At 39.2% G+C, this 21,325-nt stretch overlaps 2 protein-coding genes across 4 annotated transcripts in view; both read right to left on the bottom strand.

The window, feature by feature from the left end:
• Positions 1–21,325, bottom strand: part of AGBL4 (AGBL carboxypeptidase 4) — a 922,470-nt gene that overhangs the window by 329,103 nt on the left and 572,042 nt on the right. The gene's annotated exons all lie outside the window — the stretch shown is intronic.
• BEND5 (BEN domain containing 5) overlaps positions 16,505–21,325 on the bottom strand; it is a 31,950-nt gene continuing 27,129 nt past the window's right edge. For 2 of the 3 annotated variants that reach the window (XM_065655885.1, XM_065655884.1), the window contains exons 5-6: positions 20,838–21,051; positions 16,505–17,027 (exon numbers count right to left, since the gene is read on the bottom strand). In XM_065655885.1, coding sequence (XP_065511957.1) covers positions 16,867–17,027; positions 20,838–21,051 — 375 coding nt within the window. In that variant the 3' untranslated portion in view covers positions 16,505–16,866. Of the gene's footprint in view, positions 17,028–18,853; positions 18,951–20,837; positions 21,052–21,325 lie in introns of those variants that run through there. The other variant, XM_065655886.1, reaches the window with a different exon arrangement.

A 21,325-nucleotide genomic window follows, 5' to 3' on the forward strand; every position in this document is an offset into this window, starting at 1 on the left:
AGTATTTTTAAGATAAATGAAACATTCTGAAAGAGGAAAGTGCCAACACACGCTGTGTATATAACAGATCAGAATTTTTTCCAACAGACAGGAAACTACATCAGGAAGAAGGAGAATTAGGATTCATAGCTCTGAAAGCAACATCAGGAGGAACAAGAATTAAGATTCATAGCTCTGAAAGCAACCAAGGCAATGAGTTTAAGAAACCTTTGACATACAATATCTCCATTTTCAGGTCCCTGATGCAGGGAAGGCAAGTTCTTCTCTGACAGGGTTTTGTGGGCTACAAGTGCGAGAGCACAGAATAAGCATCAGTTTTAGATTATTTTACAGGAAGGTTATAGTAAAATTTTCCTTTCCCCCCTTCCAAAAAGCAGCATACAACACTTTACCTCAATTCACAGCCATCCTCGATTTAGAGCTTGAAGTTCTACTTTTCTCATTGAAAACATGCAATGAGGCTACAAAGAACTAGAGCTCATCAGGCACTCATGAAAAATATTTCCTACCTTTTGTTTGACTCTACCTTTACATAAAGGACTTATGTTTTCACACCTCAAGATCCTTCAAAAGGTAAATTAGTTTTGACAACCTATGTTGGTTTTTTTTTTGATAGGGAAAAGATTGACGTCTGCTATTTTACATCACTACCACTGATGATTTGTAGGCCTATAAAGATAATAAATGAAATGACATTTGTTGGTTTTTTCCCCAAAACTGATACTAAGTTTTTCTCCCTTAGACATTTCGGACTAGCTTGCATATGACAGTATTTCATTTGTATTCCAGCCAAACATCATGCTATCTAGTGTCATATCAGGTAGAACAAACTCAGAAAGCACAGAAAAATAGAGGCGTTTTGGATTTTTAACCAGCATGCAACATGTCCACTGGCTATGACTTCAAGGTTGAAAAGATGTCACATTATTAAGAGAGCATTTTTATATGTCACAGCTGCTGTGACAACAACTACCAATGCAGCCAGGCACCGGAAAGTTCTCGGCAGAACCTTTTATTGACAAAGGAGACTACCGATCCAGACCATTCAGATGAATTTGTATGGATTTGGGTAGAGAGGAGTAAGTTTGCTTAACTCGTTGAACCGCTGGAAGGAGAAGTACACAAAGAAATGTGCTCCCACACAGGCAATGTGATTTACATTGGCAGAAAGGAGGAAGGGATGGTAAAGTTGGAGAAAACTCAGAGTAGAAGGATAGGCCATTGCATTCAGAGTCCAGACACGTGGCACTGACAGAGCAATATTTGACCTGTAAATAGGACACTATTAAGAAATTAAGAATGGTTGTCTACAAAATGGAAGCTACCGACTAGTGAACCAGTTCTCAAGGCTGGTAAAATGTATTGCAGAAGTTTATGGCTTTGAGAATGGTAAAACATTGAACATTTAAAAACATTTTTTATTTGCCGCCTCCTTTCCCTCAACAAAGCTGAATTCTACGTTGGGTATTTGTCATCTTTAGTCACCATGATAATTCAGTGACTTTGCAGCCACGCAGCTCTAGTAACTAAAGCTTACAGTGTCCTTCATGACCACGAGCTGCCCACTACCCATTGTGGGAAGGTTCGTCTCATCTCCCAGGGCACTTGGTGGAACTTGAACATGCACCCACAGTGCACAGGTCACCCTTTCCCAAACCATTCACTGCAGTTAAGCTTATCTCACTTTTGGTTCATTGATGGCCACCTTGCTCTCTTTCTTTCTCTCTGGAGAGTAACATGTTAATTGTATGTGTCCTTTTTTACTCTGTCAGCTCCCAGTTTCAGCCAAACAGCTGGGTAACTTAGGCTGGAATCCAGAATTAACATAAGTTGGTTTTAAGCTCTTGATATAAAGGCATTTTGCATGGTTCCCCATATGACGTCCATGCACAAGGGCCTGCAATTAAGTCACCATGTGCAGACCACTGACATCCCTGAGACAGCTGTCCAGAGGTGCTTGGTCCTGCGTGGCATCTGGGCAGGATCATGGACCAGTACGTCATGCTCACCACTACTGAACGAAATACATCCTAGTGTAGGGCTGGAAACAGCAACGTTCTGGAGGACCCTCCCCTTGGTGCATTTAAACAGTGTTCAACTTTTAGTTCTTCTTGGTTTGGTGTCCAAGCCCCCTTCTGGCGTAAGAAAATCACATTTCTTATCTAAGGTGGCATTGCACTGCATCCTGCCTGCAGCTGCCATGCGGCAACAGGACCGAGCTGCCTGATGCGGGCAGGGCAGCTGCGGGGGCGAGAGGGAGCGTGGGAGGCAGAGGTGTGAATCTCACCATTTTGGAGGTTGGTCTCGATCGACAAGTGGAAGCTGCCAGCGCTCAGTCGCTCCTCTTTGCCCTGCAGCAGCAGCGTCTACTCCGAAGCGCTCAAGTGCGGTTTTGTCTGACCTGCATTTAGCTTGGGATTGCCTGATCGAAGGACTTTAAAACCAAAAGTTTTTCTGTTTTTCCCAACTTTCCAGCTCACAACTCAGGACATTTCTACTTAAAGAGGGTAAATGAGGAATTGGATATGGATTCACAAACATCGATTTACATAATTTCGCAAGTAAATGTATGTAGTGTAGCGTGCATCAGTTGTCTGAAGGATACAGGTGCTGTGCCACTTGCAGAGAAGGTATTGGTAAGTACTTGGCAACGTGGGGTGGGCTGTTCATTTTTAATCGCAGGGTCATGCAGAGCATGAGCTGTTATTTGCAACTTAGCGAATGGTTAGAGGAGCAATTTGGCCTGCACTCCACTCCTGGAGGCTGCATTCCCCATTTTAGCCATCAGGACACAAAATCTGGAAAAAAACCTGCATGCATTTGAGCCTGCATGCTTCACAGGCGCCCAAATATTTGTGTTGATTCAGTAGATCAAGAGATACACCAATAACCAAATTACTATCAGTTTGCCTTCATTTTTTCTCATTCAGAAAGGGCAGAATGAGAAATCATTAGTTCACTTTTGGCTTCAATACAAAATAGTGCATTCTCCAAGGCAGCGACCATCCGTTCCATCAACGTTAGCAGAGTACTTACAGCAGCAAGGTCCTGGTCCAGGACTGGGGTTGCTAAGCAATATGGAAATACAAATAATAAACGAGTAACAGCCACCTGCAAAAGATTACACACTGAATTGTACCTTACCATGAAAGCTTATGTTTCAAACTTCATCTCATTTGGATTCAAATTTCTTGAAATTAAATTTAAAAAGAAGGAATGATTATTGTACAGAATGTTTTGAGATATGTAAACACTTCCTTTTCTATTACTGTGATTCACTTTAGGGTTTGTTTTTTCTGTAAGGCATTTAAAGCACGTAGCTCTGTGGAATACAATGGCTGGTTTACTTATTGCAGCACAGACTTGAAACTGCTTAAATATATTTTTCTCTCAACGTGTATTTGTGATTCACATATTTAAAGGGTGACTATTATTCTGTGTACAAACGTGTTGTTAGCATGATTGATTTCAGAACAGTGTTTGCACTCCACATCAGAGAAGATTAAAAGCTGCTCATAAGAAATCCTCTTTACAATGCGCAGCAATAGAAACATACCATACTAGGAAATCTCACAAAAGAAACTTCCTCTGAAGGCCACCTCAGATTTGCTCTATCTGCTTTGAGCTTCAGCAAAATGGTTGCTACAGTGCAGCCCTTAAGAAGGCAGATTCCTTCTCTGCAGGTTTGGTTTGCAACCCATTGGAAAGGTTCCCATTGACTATAATAGGCATAAATTGCTGCTCCGCACCACATCCCACATCAAGGCCAGTCAGGGCTGCGGCTGAACTGCACAGACCACACAGGAGTAGATTACATTGCTGGAATTTGATCCTGATAGATAAAAAGAAAATATGCACTTTTACTTACATTTGGACCTGTGAAGAAGCACAGGTCTGTGATTCTGTCTAATAGGAAACTCCCGCAAACAGAACTGGTCATTCTGGTTTCAAGTGAAATGGTGGGAAATGGGGAAGAATCTTTTTTTTCCAGTGGGATTTCCATAACACAATTCACCCTTAATCTTGGCATCCACCTCACTCACTGCAGAACTCAGACTCCTGTTCTTACCACGTGTCGGGAGCAACAGGGACCCGCCGTGTGTGCAATTTCCACAGCAAAACCCTGGAGTAGTTTGACTTTTATTGGCTTGCAGAGAAGAGGTTTAAACTCGCACTTGCTGTAGACCAAATGTTCACCGCTATAGAAACAGTACAATATGATAAGCTGCAGCAATTTAATTGCAAATTTGAACTTTTGTTATCAAAAGATTATGCTATCTAGGGATAAATGCTATTCTTGACCTTCGTACACCACTGGGATAGTGTTACCCTGTACTCAAAACAAACAAAAAAGGTAATTAGCACTTTTTTTTTTTTTTTTTTTTTTAATAAGTGGACTGCTTTCTCCCTGGCTCAGAGGCAGGAGGGTGGCTTCGGAGAACAGACAGGTAAAGCTGTGTGCAAATCCCAGAGTGACAACTTCTGTGGAAAAATATATGGTTTGGATTCTGGAGAAATGAAATGAGTCAAGGCAGTGCTGAGGCAGGAGAAGAAATTATGCTAATCCAAACTACAAGACAGATGCCACGTAACATGGCCAGATGTGAAGCTTAGAATTCAGTTCTTCATGAACGCACTCTCTGTAACTTGCTTACTTGGGAGATTTCACTCCACATTATTACTTTAACCTACAATCACTTGATGCTTTGAGATTAATCTGCACAATAAACACAATAATGACAAACAGAACTGGGCGCATCAGGGAGAAATGTGGATATCTGGGTTTTTCTTCAGAGATATTACACGTGCAGTTCAAGAGTTGGAAAGTTGCAAATGAATCTTGCCAGAAGTTCTCAAGATCAGTGTTACTGAAACAGCACTTACAGATACGTGTGGCATTACATACTATCAGCTTACCTAGGCTAGTCATCTTTAATAAATACATAGATAAAAACAATGCTGAAGCTCAGCCTGGTATTGTAACAGTACCCAGGAAAAGTACACATATGGTACCCAAAGCAAGCATATCTGTCAAAATATCAGTGGCTAAAATATCGAGGCTTCACTTTTCAAAGTTACTCAAGAGTTTTGAAAACTTACTTCCTATTAAATTTATCTTCCAGCCTCCAGCTTGCACTGACATATACCACTTTTTCTAAAAGCCTTTGGATAGTCTTCTGATAAAAAGCATAGAGTGTTATTTGACTTCTAGACCAGAGGATTTGGGATTACACAATCAGTGCTCATTTCTGACTTCAGGCACAATGCTGAACAAGTCACCAGCTCCCTATTTCTAAGCATGAACAGTCATTTACTGTTAGGAAAACTACTACAATCTGAGGCTTCGTTAAATGTTTACAAACAGTTTTAGAATAGGTACAAATCTACATAAATGCCAGGATTGTTTTTATATAAACACTGGTTAAGCAGAGGCCCTGGAGACACCTACTAAAGGCACCATACTGGAAGGTAACATCAGTATCATGCAGCAGTAGAGAAATATCATATGGGAAGAAAAGATCCCTCACAATTCTTTTCAGGAGTAGAATTATGGAGGTGAGATTAAGTTTGACAGCCTAAATACACGTTCCTACAGACTGGTAGGAAGACTGGTGTACGTTAGGAACGTGAAGGAAAGAAAACAACCTCAGCAGAGCCATTGATTACTGCTGAATTATGAGCCCTCAGCATGACAAAGCCACGAAAAGCAGAAGATATTTCTAGAGAAAGGCATTTCTAGAAAGATAATGTCACTGTATAATGTATCGTTACCAGCCCAGATAAAATTCAGCACAAAGCATTACCGATCAAGAAAGATCACACGAGTACAAAAGCAGCTGACTGGGATAAGCGCAGATGAATCGGTGAGTGTATCTCCCAAGCAAAATTTAAAAGACAGTTCGGTTTAGCAAAGGTAGAGTGGCTACGATCTCTCATAAACTCTTCGAAGTCAAAAAAATCTGCTAAAACTTGGAAGTGATGTTTGCTCGAGAACAAATAGACATTTACTGCTCATGAGTAAATTCAAACTGGAAGCTGGGAGGAATGGGGAGGAAATAAAATAATCAAGTTCTGAAGAACAACGTTCTAGGCTTATCTACTATTATATGTAGAAAGAGCAAAATAGGAACTGATGAACCTGTGTCACACTGGGCATTTGACAGTACAGGTCCAGTAACTTCCATCCTGTGTGACAAAGTCCAGCCGCAGGTCCTCACACCTTCAGTACCACGGAACAGTGAAACAGACATTCTTGGAGTGTTATACTTCCTAAAATGAACAAATTGATCTTATCTTGTATAAATGTTTCCTTTCCACAACAGACTGTAGTATTTACTTTAATTCACCCTGAAGATCATCATCTTATTCTCCCATTAACCTAAGCCTTCCAAATTAAACTGAATTTTCTGACACATTGATACACTTGTCTTTGATTTGACCTGCAGCAATGCAATCCAGGCTACAGCTGGAATCATTACTTCACTGTTTATTCCCTCTTTCAAGGAAAAAAAAATATATATATTATGATGTATGAACTTCTGATTTGATAAAGTACTTATACTTTGTTTAATACATCCCTCTCTGGTTTTTAGTGTAGTAACACACCGGGCATCTGTAACGCTCAAGCGAGCACTCACATTTTCTACCGTCATCTTTAATACAGAAAGTTCATTTGTATCCTTCTACAGGTAAAATAACTCCAGATGAATTTAAGGACACAAGAAAGAGATTGGCACATGGCTCACAGCACTGGGAGACAGCTCGGGATTAGCAACAACAGGACTTTCTGTCCCGAGCTCAGACTCCGCTAACCAGTGCCGAGGGATTCATGGCTCTGCAAGGATGTAGGTCATGCCAGAGGGGACACACGATGTCCTGCAGGAGCCCGGAGGCAATTAGAAGCAGTGATGCAACTAAGCATCACCACAGGCAGTGAAAAGGGACTTCCCCTGAGACTAGAAATCACAGGCAAGAACCATCTATTCATCTTCCATGTCTCTGACAAGAAGGGATGACTTGGTTATAAAGCCTTTTAAAATGCAATGAGTCAGTTCTCAAAAGGGGTCACTGGGTACTGAAATTTTGCTGAAGTATTTAATAAAGAGAAAACCCTGGAATAACAAAAATATGAATTCCTTTAATCATATTGTATCTGATTCTTCCAATAATTATATTTGAGGTCCCTGACAGTACATAGGTAATATAATAGGTAATTATAATAGGTAATTCTCATATGCAGAGTAGAGGAAAGAGGGCCAACAATACACCCTCCTGCTAAAAAAAGCTCCACTAGTCTAAAGTTTATTTCCCAGAACAGAAAAGAGTTTGATCGTTACCCAGCAACAAAAGATGCCCAACTCTTGCAGAACTGTCTGTACATTCCTTGTAAAACTGGCAACATCTTGAACCACAAAGTTGAAACATCTCAGGTATGGGTTCTACTTGACCTCCAGAACAAGGGATTGAATCAGCCAGATAAGCAGGGAGACCATGAGAGCAACTTCTGCACCACCCATAACCCTGCAAAACATCACACCAAGGCCTTGCCCAGAGTGTTTAATAACACTGCAGCACTGGGGTGGGATCATAAAAGAATCAACTGGTTTCTACCCTCGGTATTACAACATACACTTAAACTGCTCCGATTGTACCCCTCCCGTCATTAAGCTTCTTGTTAGTGAAAACCTACACAGGCCTCCCCAAATCACATGGGAACAGGTCACCTTCAGTCATCCCCAGAGAGAGAAGAAACCTGGATTAGGCAGAACATTACAAGTATATTTCTCTTCAGCTCATGAGATGAGGGTCGTCATTTTAACTGGATCAGCTCAACAATGCTGTCCTGATCATTCTTTGTGTATGAAACCTGGATGAACCAGCAGATGAGCTTTAAATTGGCAGAGGTATTAATTTCAAATCAATAGGAAATACAAAAATATCAATAGGCTTTTAAAAGTGAAACATTAATTACTTTTCAAAAGGTGTAGTACACAAATTTGCTGATGCCTTTACAAATAGAAATAAGCCAAGAACATGATTTCATAACATTTATAAATTACTAAGTTAATTAACAGGGAATCTTCAGAGAGATGATGAAGGAAATTTAGAAGAACCTTGTCTGACACTATTTGAAATTCTCAAAGGAAGGAAGGGACTACTTAAAAAAAGATTAATTACAAGTTTTTTTGCTTTACCTTGATATAATTGCTGTTTACATATTTCAGCCAGTTTTGACCTTCAAAATTCTGGCAAAGAACAATTTCCATTAAACTATCTCAGCGGAAGAAGTTGGCAGTTCCTCATCTTGTCTCTGAGGTTAACTGAGAATATTAATTATTTAGCAGGCATGGAAAAAAAGAAAATACGTGTAAGTCCTACCCAAAGCAACCTTTAATTTATCAAAGTAGACACAGCAAGAGTCGATGTATAGCAAGCTCTTCTCCTGTCAGGTCTGATTTCTTTATGGGGCTTGGTTGGAGGCTCCAGAATGAAATAATTCCACAGAAGATGCTCCCCCTTCATTCTGAGCATAGATAACAGCATAATGATAGCAGCTCGTCACCATTCTTTGGCATTTCATAGGCATCATCAACCAAGAAAACTCTAGAACTATCTTGAAGCTGGTACAAAATTTAACAATAGTAAAATGACTGTGGCTTCCCTTTCTTCTAAGTTTTATTATTTCAGTGTCCTCTTTTCCGTGAAGCTCTGCTCACCCATTGCTCTTTGCAGCCAGGTTCAATACCATCACCCACCTGCCTGGCTGAGCTATGAATACATGAATAAGGAGTTCTGCAAGCAGGAAGAACATGCAGTGTCTCATTGTTGGCACATGTATAGTACCAAGTCAAAGAAGAAAGAGTATAGAGATACATACTCAATCTTAAGAACAATATTTTCATGACAAAGCTATCCTTAATAATACAGTAAAAAAGGAGTTACACTGGGACATCAGTTGGTCAAAAATCAATTAAATATCAGTTTTTTCTCCAGGGGCAAATAAAGTTTGCCCAACAAAATGAAATTAAGACTATTGAATATGACGTTCTAACACAAAGTGGCATGTCCTAAAACATGGGATTGTATCACATTAACTAATACAGTAATTAAGAGAATATCAAGAACTACTTTCTATAAAGTATTTCTGTAAGACTAAAATGAATTTGGGCAGACATAATGGAAAAATATTACAGAAATGATTCATGACCTAGGAAACATGTGGTAGTGGAAGACTGAAGTCACCCAATCTATTGAGATGTTCTTGAGGTGGAGAAATACTGAGGCAAGAGAATATTAAGAAACACAAATCAAGGACCAAGAATTAGAAGTTAAAACAGGAAAATTCACAGAGAAATAAGGCACAAGTTGAGCAGTGAGGGTAGTTACCCACCGGAATAAACTACTGAAGGAAAAGATGGATGTAACACTTCGATGCTTTTTCAAGATTGCTTGTTTTTCTAAGCAGCATGCTGTGGTCCAGCCAAGGCTTCTCTTCAAAGGAGCAACCAAGAGAAGCCTTCTGACGTGTTTTGCAGGAGACCGCACCATCTCATTGCATGACCCACCCGCAGATGCACCATAGCCTGCAGTCTTTCCATGCATCTTTAGGCATGCACCTCGACAGCTGGGAACATCCTTCTCAAGAACTGTACTTAGATCACAGAATTTTGAAACAGGTCTTTCTTTCAGAGATCAACAGGTGGCTGTTTTTATAGAGTAAATGGAAAATGGAAGTCCCAGAATGCAATTTGAAGTCATAAATCATGGTAACCTGTTGAAGTGCCTAACGCTTTCCACTGCTCATTCAGTGGAAATGACAATCTAAACTTCAGCACCATAATTATGTGGGCAACTTCCAGGCCACAGAGCTTCTGAAAAAGCAAGGGATCCTGTTTTGAGAAATAAACACTTTTAAGAGATACTGCTGAAAGATCTACTTATTCCATCTTACCACTTTGAGACCTTCATGTAAGAGCAAAATTTTCTTTGCTACAGTCTACACTTGGGTGTGGCAAGAAAAACGAGAGAAAATGCTGAAATGCTGCTATGTGAAGTCCCTGAACTGCAAAGTCTGCCTTACTCTGACAGCAGCACTACCGGATCTCGCAAGGAAATGCTCGAGCTCTGTGTCACTTATCTCCAAGAACAACAAGCAGGGATTCCACTTCAGAACGCTGCTGACAACTCGCAAGGCAGGGGGAATTGTGAAACGCTTCCATCTCCTTCCCTGTAAGGGACGCACAGAAGAGTGCGTCCCACTTGCAGGAGGAACAGAAATGAAAAAGGAAAACCAGGAAAACAGACTGGGCTGGCTAACATCAGGAAAATTATCAATTTGTGGCATGGCGCAGGCAGATTTATACAGAATAACAGTACATTACATCTGTAAACACAGCTGTGTAAGTGCACTAGATAGAGGTCCCTGGCTGCAGAAGAAAACACTAATTATTCTACTTGTTGAAGGTTACATTCTTGGCACGTAAGATTGATTGGACTTCAATAAAACTTATCACAGATTGAAACCTTAAATGCCATTCAAACTGCTTCACATTTTGCTCTTTGGCTACTGACTTCATTTAAATTGCACATATTAATTCTCTGTGGGAAGGTGAAAAGGCCTATGTGGCCCCTCCACAACCTGTTCCTAGGCTCCCTGTACCATCAGACAGAGGGTCCTTCTCCGCATTTGGCTGCTGCTGAGTGGATCTCAGTTACTTTTTAAGTTTAGGGAAGCCAGAGTGGAAGTTGCATGTGTTTACCAATGTGGCAATAAACAACCTTTGTTGGCTGACATGCCTTTAGGGAACTATACCTAAAGAAAATCCACACTTCTCGGTTGTCTGTCCTATCTGAACAAGAATGGTTCCTCACATTGCGCTCCAAAGCAGAACCGATGCTACACTATCACATTTACTCCCACTTAGCCCCAAACTCTACATCCTCAGTTCCTTATTCCTGTAAGGATGTACAGTGAAATGCAGAACTTACAGTGTACATTTGTCCTGGAAAGGTGAAAGTGTCCTTGCAACCACAAAGAATCTTGCAAGTGTCACAGCATTTTAATATACAAGAAAAAAGAAATAGAATGTTAATTTGGGAGACAGGTGCTTTGCCCTATCCACTTGCAATCCTGCTTATTTTGAGAATTATTCTTTAAAGGCAACTCTGTAAATCCTGCAGAGGATAGAAAGGGAAGACCATGGTGCACCTGGCTCACAGGTGCAAAATGTCCAAAGGGACTATTTTCAAGTATCAGTGGACTGATATCCCAACTGAAACATGGAGAATCAAACTTCTGTTAGTACAAGAAAAAGGGAAAACACAAGAAAGTACAGTATTTTTTAAAAAAAAACCCCTAACATATAATGTAATAAATATTACATAGACATTTGGGAAGGCTTTAAAGATAAATTTGAGTATGAAAGGAAGAATATGAAACTCTCCCATGCAAGCTTTTTCATTCATCTGAGCTTCGTGTGGAAGGGGCTGGTACCAGTGTGATATGGCTCTACAGAGACATATCCCCTCTACTGCTGTCCCCGTACAGCCCTCACATTCAGTAGGGTGAGAACCAAAGGGTGTTCACAGCCAATTCTTCTAATAATCAGCCTGTCCCATGAAACCTACATCTTTCTCCACTCCAAAAGCATGAAAGCTCATGCAAACTATAAAGGATACACAAGCACCAACAAGTATAATTTCTTATCTTACATTTACAGGACTTTTAGCAATCGTTACACTACAATAAAAGCTAAGTCACCCCCAGCCTCCCCCTCTCTTGGGTGTTCAGCAAATTTCCTGTGACTCTTTAACTTCAAATCACTAAAATTTAATATGAAAGTAGTTAGCCCAATTCATTAAACATATATATTAAAAGACAATTTAGTTCTTTTAAGTTTTTATTATCAATAGACAAGAAACATGAAGTAGCTATTCTCCTGAATGTGGAGAAAATAACTTCCTTTGGAGGAAAAAGTTTTCTAGTCAGAAGGCAGCAAAGAAAAAAATCCTTGAGGCTCAGCTTCTTCCCTCCCCTTCCAGAGTCACTTTCACCCCTGTTCTTATACAGACATAATGCAACTTTGTCTGATGTCATAGGTGAGGTATTTTCCTCTCTATGGTAACACAAATGATGTCACAAGCACAGGACTGTGATTCCACTGCAGGGCTGAACAAGTGGGTATCTGACGCATGGAATGAAAGTTACTGTTCAAACATAAACAGCTGAAATAATTGCAAAAGTAAAGCAAATGAACAGCCAAGTTAAATGAATTCCTTTTTGAAGCAATGTTACTCTTTTCTGAGTCCAAATGATTCTCCTTTCCTATTTAGGAAGCCTGAGGGGATGAAAAAGTGTCCAAGATGGTGAAATTAAAAATTAGCTACTGAGCATGAAACATGCGATGATTGCACTTCATAACATTTTTATTGCCTCAGCGTTGTATGAATCACTTCACAGTTCCACACTGTTACGATGAAAAAAATGTCACCAATAAAACCTAAGCAATTGATGCTACGACTTCATCAATCCGCGACTAAAGGCATGCACAGAATGACAAATATTTTCAAGAATACTGAGAAAACTACCACCTCATTCAGAAGCAGCATGAATCTCATCTTGGTATCTTTGTGAAAAGAGTCCATTCTCACACCAAAAGATGGAATATTGAAATAATCATCAGCATGGCTCCATGTGACACAACCTTGCTTTCCCTTTCAGCCAAGTCTGGGTTCCTCAAGAGTTATGAACGCAGGTAACACACAGTGAGGCTACAGCTAATACAGGATGTTCCCAATTCAGAACATTCTCGCTCCTTTGAGGTTTTGCATCAAGATGGTATTATTTTAACAATGACTCACACTTAGCATTATTTTTTAAGGTCTACAAATTCTGGAAGCGCGAAGCTGAATTATCTTTACACTTTCACTACATACAAAAAAAGTTAAATTTATTGCTGCTTAAAACTTCCAAGAGGACAAGCAGCTGGCCCTTTGATGCTGTATCTGATAGGGACAGTGCAAAGAAGTGACCTCCCACAGGGAGATTGTACCTTGACAGTCATGCTCAGTAGTTAACCCAATGCGAGCTTAAATTTCTACTACTTCTAGTTGAATTTTGATAGGACTAAAGAAGTATTTTAGTCTGGCTGTGTTCAAAACAGCAGCAACCACCACTAAACAAAACAACAAAAACCCAATCCCATCTCTATAAAGCATCACTAAATCCAAACCTGTAACAGCAGAACCTAAATTTTTTTCTCTAACAAACACTAACTTTCTTGTTTCAATTGAGTGGCTAGACATCTTGATTGAGGTATTAAAATCTCTGGTAAGATTATTTCCTTTTATATAATAGCTCATTTCCCAGAAAGCCCTTTTTGTTAACTCTAATCTTGCCTCTCTGCAAGTGTGTCAGAGGCACTTTGATATGGATCAGGTCACAAATATCACAAATTACAGCAGCAATGTGTAGTAACAAAGGATCAGATTATTCATATAACATTAATACCTTCTTCTTTGATTAAAAAAAAAGAAGTAAACAGGACGCATTGATCTCTCAGGACAAAAAGTCAGTTCCTCTTAAATCAGTGGTTTTTTTGATACTTACAAGTCTACGTTTACACTATGAAGTAATGGCACAGCACGAACCTTAAAATGATGAACGAGGGGCATTACAGGGTGTAATAAAACGTACTTCTTTTTATGTCAAAATTCTCTGCTGTTTCACATGATGTACAGGCATGAAGTGAAGCTAGAGCAGGAAAAAGTAGGCGCTATTTTCACATAGTCTATAGTAGATTCATGGCAGATGCGTTATGAACAAAGCAAGATTATGCACAGGCAGACACAATTATGGAAGAATTAATGTATCAACGAGAACAGCATTGGCCATAAATGCAGTATAACATAGCGAAACGCAATTCACAGTTAATTTATACATCAGTATTTCAATGCAGAAAAGCACATCCCATTAGAGTCTATATTTTTTCCTTGGGTAATGCTGGAACATACAACGACTGCAGCCTATTTCCCTGCCTGAAAACGGCACACTGGGAAAGACTTGTGTGGTCTTTATGTGGGTTCACGGGGAGGGAAAATACAAGGGTAATGACCAAAGGTAAGTGCAAAGGTGTTATTTGCACACACCTGTTACCGAACACAGAGCCTTCCGCACATCGCCTTACAACTCCAGCGCACAAAACTGGCTCATTATTAGCAAAATCCTATTTCCAGAAATCCAAAGATCTAGTTCGAGCTATAATACAATAAAGAGGTATATTACCTTTAATGTATCCTATTCATTTACCGTAACTCAACAAAGCTTCGGGTGATGCTCACCTTAAATGCCAGTTGCCCTGCCCAAAGGACATAGAATTAGCCCCCACAACACTACACACTGTAGGGAAATAACCCCTTTTTGTGCTACCCAAACACTCCTGTTCAACTCCACTAAAAACATCCACTGGACCTGGGCTGACAGAACCTTCAGGAAGAAGTGAATGAAGAATTCCAAGGCACCTTCCTCAAAAAGAATATGGAAATTCTTCAGCAACTGCAGCATTAACATCTGATGGGACAAATCTGGCAAGGAGAAGCCTTAGAAAGATGGTGCTCATTTGTGGAAAGACTTGGAATCTCAGATTTTTGGGGGCAGGCTGAAGTCCTACCTCTAATTAAATTCTAATCTGCTTTTCCCAGGTTTCATAAAACACTGTCTCAAACAGGCTTATCTTCTAAGAAATGCAGCATGATCTTCTCATTAAAAAAATCTGTTACAGCAAAAACACATTAGTACCAAAGCCATAAAAGGCCGAGGAAATTATGTACGTTTTCCCCTAAACTAGTGGATTGTCCTATTATTACTCTAAAAAAAAAAAAAAGTGCATTCACAAGTCTGCTTGAAAAGTAGGAACTTGCTGTTTAAGTGTTTCTTCGATGTTATCTCTATTTTGTTCTTTAATTAATAAAAGGATACATACACTGACATTATAAACACTAATTTGCTATTTAGCATCCCAAATTTGGAAGTAGAAACATTTATGCAGTTCATTAAACACTACCTAAGAACACTTTGAGATTAACAGGAGACAAGCTAGGCTGTTGAAGGCAATTTCAGAAGATGCATAAGCCACTGTCAAAACACACTCCTCCTCTTCCCATTCCTTGCTATGAAGGTTTCCTGGCTCCATCCTATCGGTACCAGCCCTTAAACAACGAACCTCGGAAATCAGGGAGATTCGACACATCTGCACAATCACCAGTGCCAGGTTAAGGGAAGGGAACACAGGGACAGTCAGAGCAAGTGGGGTGTACCTGTTATGCAGCACGGAATATTTAGATTGCCACACGCCAATCATGAAATTGCACTTTAGAAAGCATGAAACAAATACTTAGGCCCTGAATTAAGACACCATTTAAGCATATGTGGTGTACGGGAAGAGACAACGTGGTGTTCTTCTCCATCTCTTCCAAAACAGGCACTGCAGTTCTATAGGTGCGACTCCTCTCCCTTCCCCTTTCTTCCATCCACCCCAGCCCTTTAACGACTCTTTGCATTGCTCCTTTCCATATTATCCATGCGTACGAGACATGGAAATAGGCTTAACATTTGGGTACACCAGTGCTACAGGAATGTGATATGGAACGGTAGTCTTTCAAACCTACAGGATGCAGAATTGCAGGGGGATTATAGAAAAGAAACAAATACCGACGCTCAGGAACAGACAGCCTGATGGGTAGATAGTCACCTCCGTGTGCGGAAAATAAATGGAAGGTTAACTAAGATCACTAACATAACAAATCCTCAAAATTAATCAGTCCAGGCCCTAAGTTATCTCTAAAAACCTTATTCTCAAAATCCTTCATGAAACAAGACTTCAGGTTATTTTCTTTCACTTATAGACAATGAGGTATAATTCAAACCCACAACAAATTATTCCATACAACCTTCCGTCGCAAATCTAACATCAATGTAGAAAATTATTTTTAATTTAAATTTTTGCTAAAAGTGTCCACTATTAAATTACGGACTCAGAGGAAATGGTACTATATTTTCTATTATATGTAATCTTGCCATTGTGTGTCAATCTTTAAATAGTTTGAAACTGTAAATACACTAAAAACACAGCGTTTAGTGAACAGTAACATGGACATACTGAAGAGCTTTGCACCATAACCAGATATCTGAAAAGTGCCTTGGTGCCTGAAAAAGAAATGGTCTTAATTTTTTTTTTTTATTTAATAAATTATCATGATTTTACAACTTAGAGCTTTGAGTTCTTTGTTGTTTGCATTTTTTTTTTAAACCATGATGGCAAAGGTGATCTATCTACAAGAAAACAAGTGAAAAAGAAGCATTCTTTACGCGTTTGTGACTGAATATATTGTTAGAGATCAAAACAAAGATTTATAAAAACAAATGATGAAAATTTCAGTTCAGAAAAACACTTTGTAAAATACAGTAGAACTATTTTCAATAGCAAAGTGGATTTTGTACAGTTCTTCCTTCTAAGCAGATGTTTACTGCAGCCTAGATCCACTAACTCCAGTAAAAGAAAATGTAGGCAAAATGGGTTGGTGTTTGCAGAATTACAACCTATATACAGAACTGCAGGAAACATACTGTAACTCATTAGAAAAACCTTTGAAAATGCACTGTTTCATTGTGAGTGTACTTACAATATATCTTACATTGTTTAAAAGCTGGTTACACCATAGGAAGGCTTTTGACAGAACCGCTCAAAAAATGAATTAATTATAGGATATTAACGCTTCAAGTCAACTTCTTCCATCAGCAAAAAATGCCACACAAATCAAAAAACAACACTTAAGTAAAACACTAAGACTTTATTAAAAATCAAAAATTTATTGCAAATTGTACTTTGCACTTTCCCTCCTTTCTTCATTTTTACAGGATTTATTGATATCCATGATTTTTTCACAGATGTACTTGTTGACTTTGGAGAGTCTCTGTGCAATTTCAGTTTCATCCACAGTTTCTTGTGCTATTCTATCATACAAACATTCTGGGGAGAAAAAAAAGAAAAAGGAAAGAGCCATTAGGATATTTTTAGAAAAGAATACAGCCCTGTGTTGGGCTAACTACTCAAGAGACAGCACTGAGTAAGCATTGTGTATATTTGTTGCAAGACAACAGACGCTTTCATTGATTCACTGGCTATCTTGTTAAAGACAAGATTTTTCATCAGGCTTAAACCTCTGGCTGTGACTACACGTTAATAGGCTTTCTATACCAGCTAAATCCAAGCTTTTACAGTGTCAGTCCTGTCTGCCTAACTCTTGTATTTGCTCAAATCTCCACAGCAGATTTAGAATCTTCTCCCAGGTGAATCGTCTCACTAGAACTGTTGTTATCTACAGTTCCCTGTGAGTCACTCCTACCTTCACACCTCCCAAACAGTAAGTAAATTATAATGGTTAGGAAGAGAAGCAGTAACTGGTAGGAGAAGACATACTGATCCGTTTTATTTTTAAAATCTGTAGAACATACATTAATGTCTGCATCTTTATCAGACGCCCTGTCCCTGGGCATATTTCACTTTTATTAGTAGATTATTCACAGCGAGAGCCATCTTCTTGCAATGTGTGCACCATGCACTTTGTGAACTTAAGTGGGATACAAAAAGCAAGCAATAGAAATAACTGCAAAAGCAACGAGGGCAATGAAAGTCAAAACAATTCTGCTCCACAGAGTTGGTAGCTGTGTGCCAGAACCCTGCAGATGTTACTGAAATCAGAGGTGCAACACACCAAAACATAAAACAATGTATTTTGTTGCATAGGCTTCCCAGATTGATTAAAGAAACTGTTCTGCTTTGCCCAGTAATCTACACCAGTAGCCATTTATTGCTTCATATACAGAAAGCTATAGAGATTATCATTTAATTAACATGGCTTATAACATTTCTAATGCGTCATATTAAAAATCACAAAAATTAAGTACTATTCATGCTTCGTAGTTAATTTTGAAACCTCTCAAAAGTTTTATAAAAGGTTATTTTGCATTAACAAGGTTTATAACAGTGCTCATGCACCATACTTTTTCTCATTTCTTTATTACATACTACACAGTACAGATTTTTAAAAAGCTAGAGATATCAGACACTTAAACTAATGCTGTTGTTCAAAAATCTATTTTAAATAAGTTAGTCTGGATCTGCAGAATGATAAAAACATCTAAAACAATATAAATTTTATCTTCTAAGATCTACTGAATATAAGATAAATAAAACTAATCAGCAGGGAACCCGATAGCTGAAATGCTGCTCATCAATAAACTTATGATTTGAATATGACACCTAAGAAAGGGCACATCACTGAGAACCTGAAGAAACTCAGTGTGTTCGCAGGACACGAATCTGTGCTACAACGATCTCAGGAATACAGCCAGGTCACACCAGATACACCTAGTAAGGTGAACTTCCAAAAAAAGATAGGCTATGTTATTATTTAGCCACAATGTCAAGCAAGAACCACTTGACCGAACTCATTCATCAGCTGTGATTCTTAACAGCGTGACCCAGACAGATCCAAGATCATCACAGTTTTTCCTCTTCCTTCCATTCCTATGAGGGGCTGCAGAAACAGAAGTTTAGCAATCACATAAGGATGCTGGCTCAGGGACTAAAAAGAGTGATCCGGGGTTTCTGCTTCTTCATCGTTTGGATTTAGAGGAGCATACAGACACCCCTTCACATTTCTGACTGGACCAAAGGTTCAAGTAGACCTCAAGGACTAACAAGGAGCTCTACTTCTACCTGTGATGCTTGATCCAAGTCATTGGCCACGTTAACTCTTAACTTCCTTGCATTTCACCATTTGTCCACTTGCTACTCATTTTTTTGTTTCGTTTTCTTCTCCATAATGTAATAACTTATTTGATTGCTTCTAGATTTCCAGGAAACACTGCTGGCATGATGTGGCAAGACCTGCTAACATTGATGCAAATGCAAAGGACAAAACAATGTGGAAAATCATGGTTATGTGCTACCCAGTACCGTTGATAAAGGAAATCTGCTGCCACCTAAAACATTGGCCATGCAGTTTAAGTAGTTCAAGAGGAAATTGTACAGTCTTGAATCTAACAAAAAAAGGAGCCAAAGACAAGGTGAAATGAATACTGGAAAGAGGAACATGGAAAACCAGGGTGTGGAATGGTAGAATTCAAATGAGAGTTGAGGCTGGAAGCAAAATATGACAGAAACACAGAAAAACTAGAAAATAGGGAAGAGCAGAATTGCTGGAGAGTGTAAGGTGCAGAAGAGAAGAAAGGGAAGGGCCCCGTCTCTCTCTCACCATGTACCTGTTGGAAGATACTCCCAAACTTACTGGAAACAAACCAAGGGGAGTTAGAAAAAAGCGATCTAAAAGACTGGGCCTGACTGAAGTAGAAGAGGAAATTCTCAGGTAAGCAACCTTGCCAGCAGTGGTGGGGAGTAACAGCAGGGAAACTAGAAAGCTCTTTGCAGTGGGCTAGTTGAAAAATAACTCCTTTTTACTGTGTGTTTGTAAGTGTATATCTGGGTAACCGATTCTGTTTCCCATCAGGAGCTGACAAGGGTTAAGCCACAGCCACAAAGTGGATTCCTTATGTGGCCAGTACCTCTTTACTCCAGTACATGTGTTAGGATTGCACCAAAAGGTCCCAGTCAGAACTAGAAAATCGGTATAGAACAGCTTGCCATTCTACATATATTCTTCAAAGCAGCTTAGTAAAAAAGCTCCATGTCTTTTACTTGTTTCTTACAAACTAAGAAAGATGACAGCACGAAGATGAGTTTCCAACTTTTCCACACACAACACAGACACACACACACACTCAAAGAGGAATCATATTTTTTACTTCCAAAACATGGTACTTGCAAGGCAGATTACAACAGCTCTTAAAGAGTTCATAGTTAAGAGTACAGAGCAACTAAGATCAGGAAATGCAGAATAATGAGGCTCAACCAAATAGGTAGATAGATTTCTTTCAGCCCTACTGCAATTTAGTATGGACGCAAAACCTAAAAATCCCATTTTGGTATGTATTCCATGAAGAACCGACTCAGTTCCGACTTAAAAAGAAGCCTGAAATACCAAGAGAGACAGAAACAAATGCAAAGCAAGCATGATGATACAGAGGGACTGAAATTCACTATTCATTTGAAATAAAGCAGAAGGCCTTCTCTCTCTCTCAAAGTACTACATACACGGACTCAGGCTTGCAGTTACTGAAAGTGCCATTGCAATCTTTCCTGCCAGATAGGTCAGCGATTTACACTTCCTGTTCAAATTCCAATTCAAGTGCAACAATTAATATTTACTATTTACATTTTCTCTACTTAAAAGGGTAAAACTATTTTTCCGTGCCTCTGAAGGTATGTGTATTTTTATAGCCACGGCTATAATGGTTTCTGTGCCTCACGCCAGAGTTGGTTACATTCTGGATGGAAGAATGTGGTAAAGGTACTCTCAGGCTTGTTAAAAGGAATATATGCATTTTAAAAAACCACTGTGTTAGAAATGAATTCCAGAACAACATGTTGTTCTCCAGGCTCAGTGTCCTGCCCTGCAAGTGGTTTAAAGTGATGATCTTCTTGAACTTTATTCATGTCAATGTACAACTCTTCAGCTGTGAAGGCCTGCACTGTGCACGGCTATTGCAATGTGCTTTACTTTTCCTGAAAACATATGCACTTCACAATGCAATAGCAATTTGAATGACAGTTTTTAATATCAGTTAATTTTATGTGAGCTGAAAAGAAGCATCTTTCAACTCAATGATTAATAGTTAAAACTCCAAAGCAGGAAGCAAAAGTTTTCAAATAACCTACCTCTGACAATGCTTAATTTGTGAGGTGAGAGAGGTGGCTTGGGAACGGCATCTTTCTTTTTTTTGGTTGCAACTCCTGTGACACTTCTGTTCTTGAGAACATCTGTTCCCCAAATCATAACCGCTAGATTTTTTGTATACTTTGAATCTCCTTGTGTTACTTGCAGCTGGTGCCATTTCTCCTCATCTACCCAAATTCCACTGCCAAGATGGACCTAGAAGGTAGTAATAATAACAACTTATCTATGGTATGTAGCACACAACAGTATCCAAGTGCTGTAGGAACATTAATATTAGGTACTATAATAACAGTAATTAGGGCTGAACAAATCCATTTTGCCTAATTCTGAAACTTCTCCAACTTTTGTGGGTCAGGGAGTTCAAGTCAACCTCTTATATAATTCCTCTCCCTTTTTGTATTCAATTCTGCTTACTCTCTACTTTTTCCCCCCACATAGCCTATCTCCTGAAAGACTACAGTCAGGAACA

The sequence above is a fragment of the Caloenas nicobarica genome, chromosome Z, assembly GCF_036013445.1.
Source record: "Caloenas nicobarica isolate bCalNic1 chromosome Z, bCalNic1.hap1, whole genome shotgun sequence".
In the NCBI taxonomy this organism is placed as follows: domain Eukaryota; kingdom Metazoa; phylum Chordata; class Aves; order Columbiformes; family Columbidae; genus Caloenas; species Caloenas nicobarica.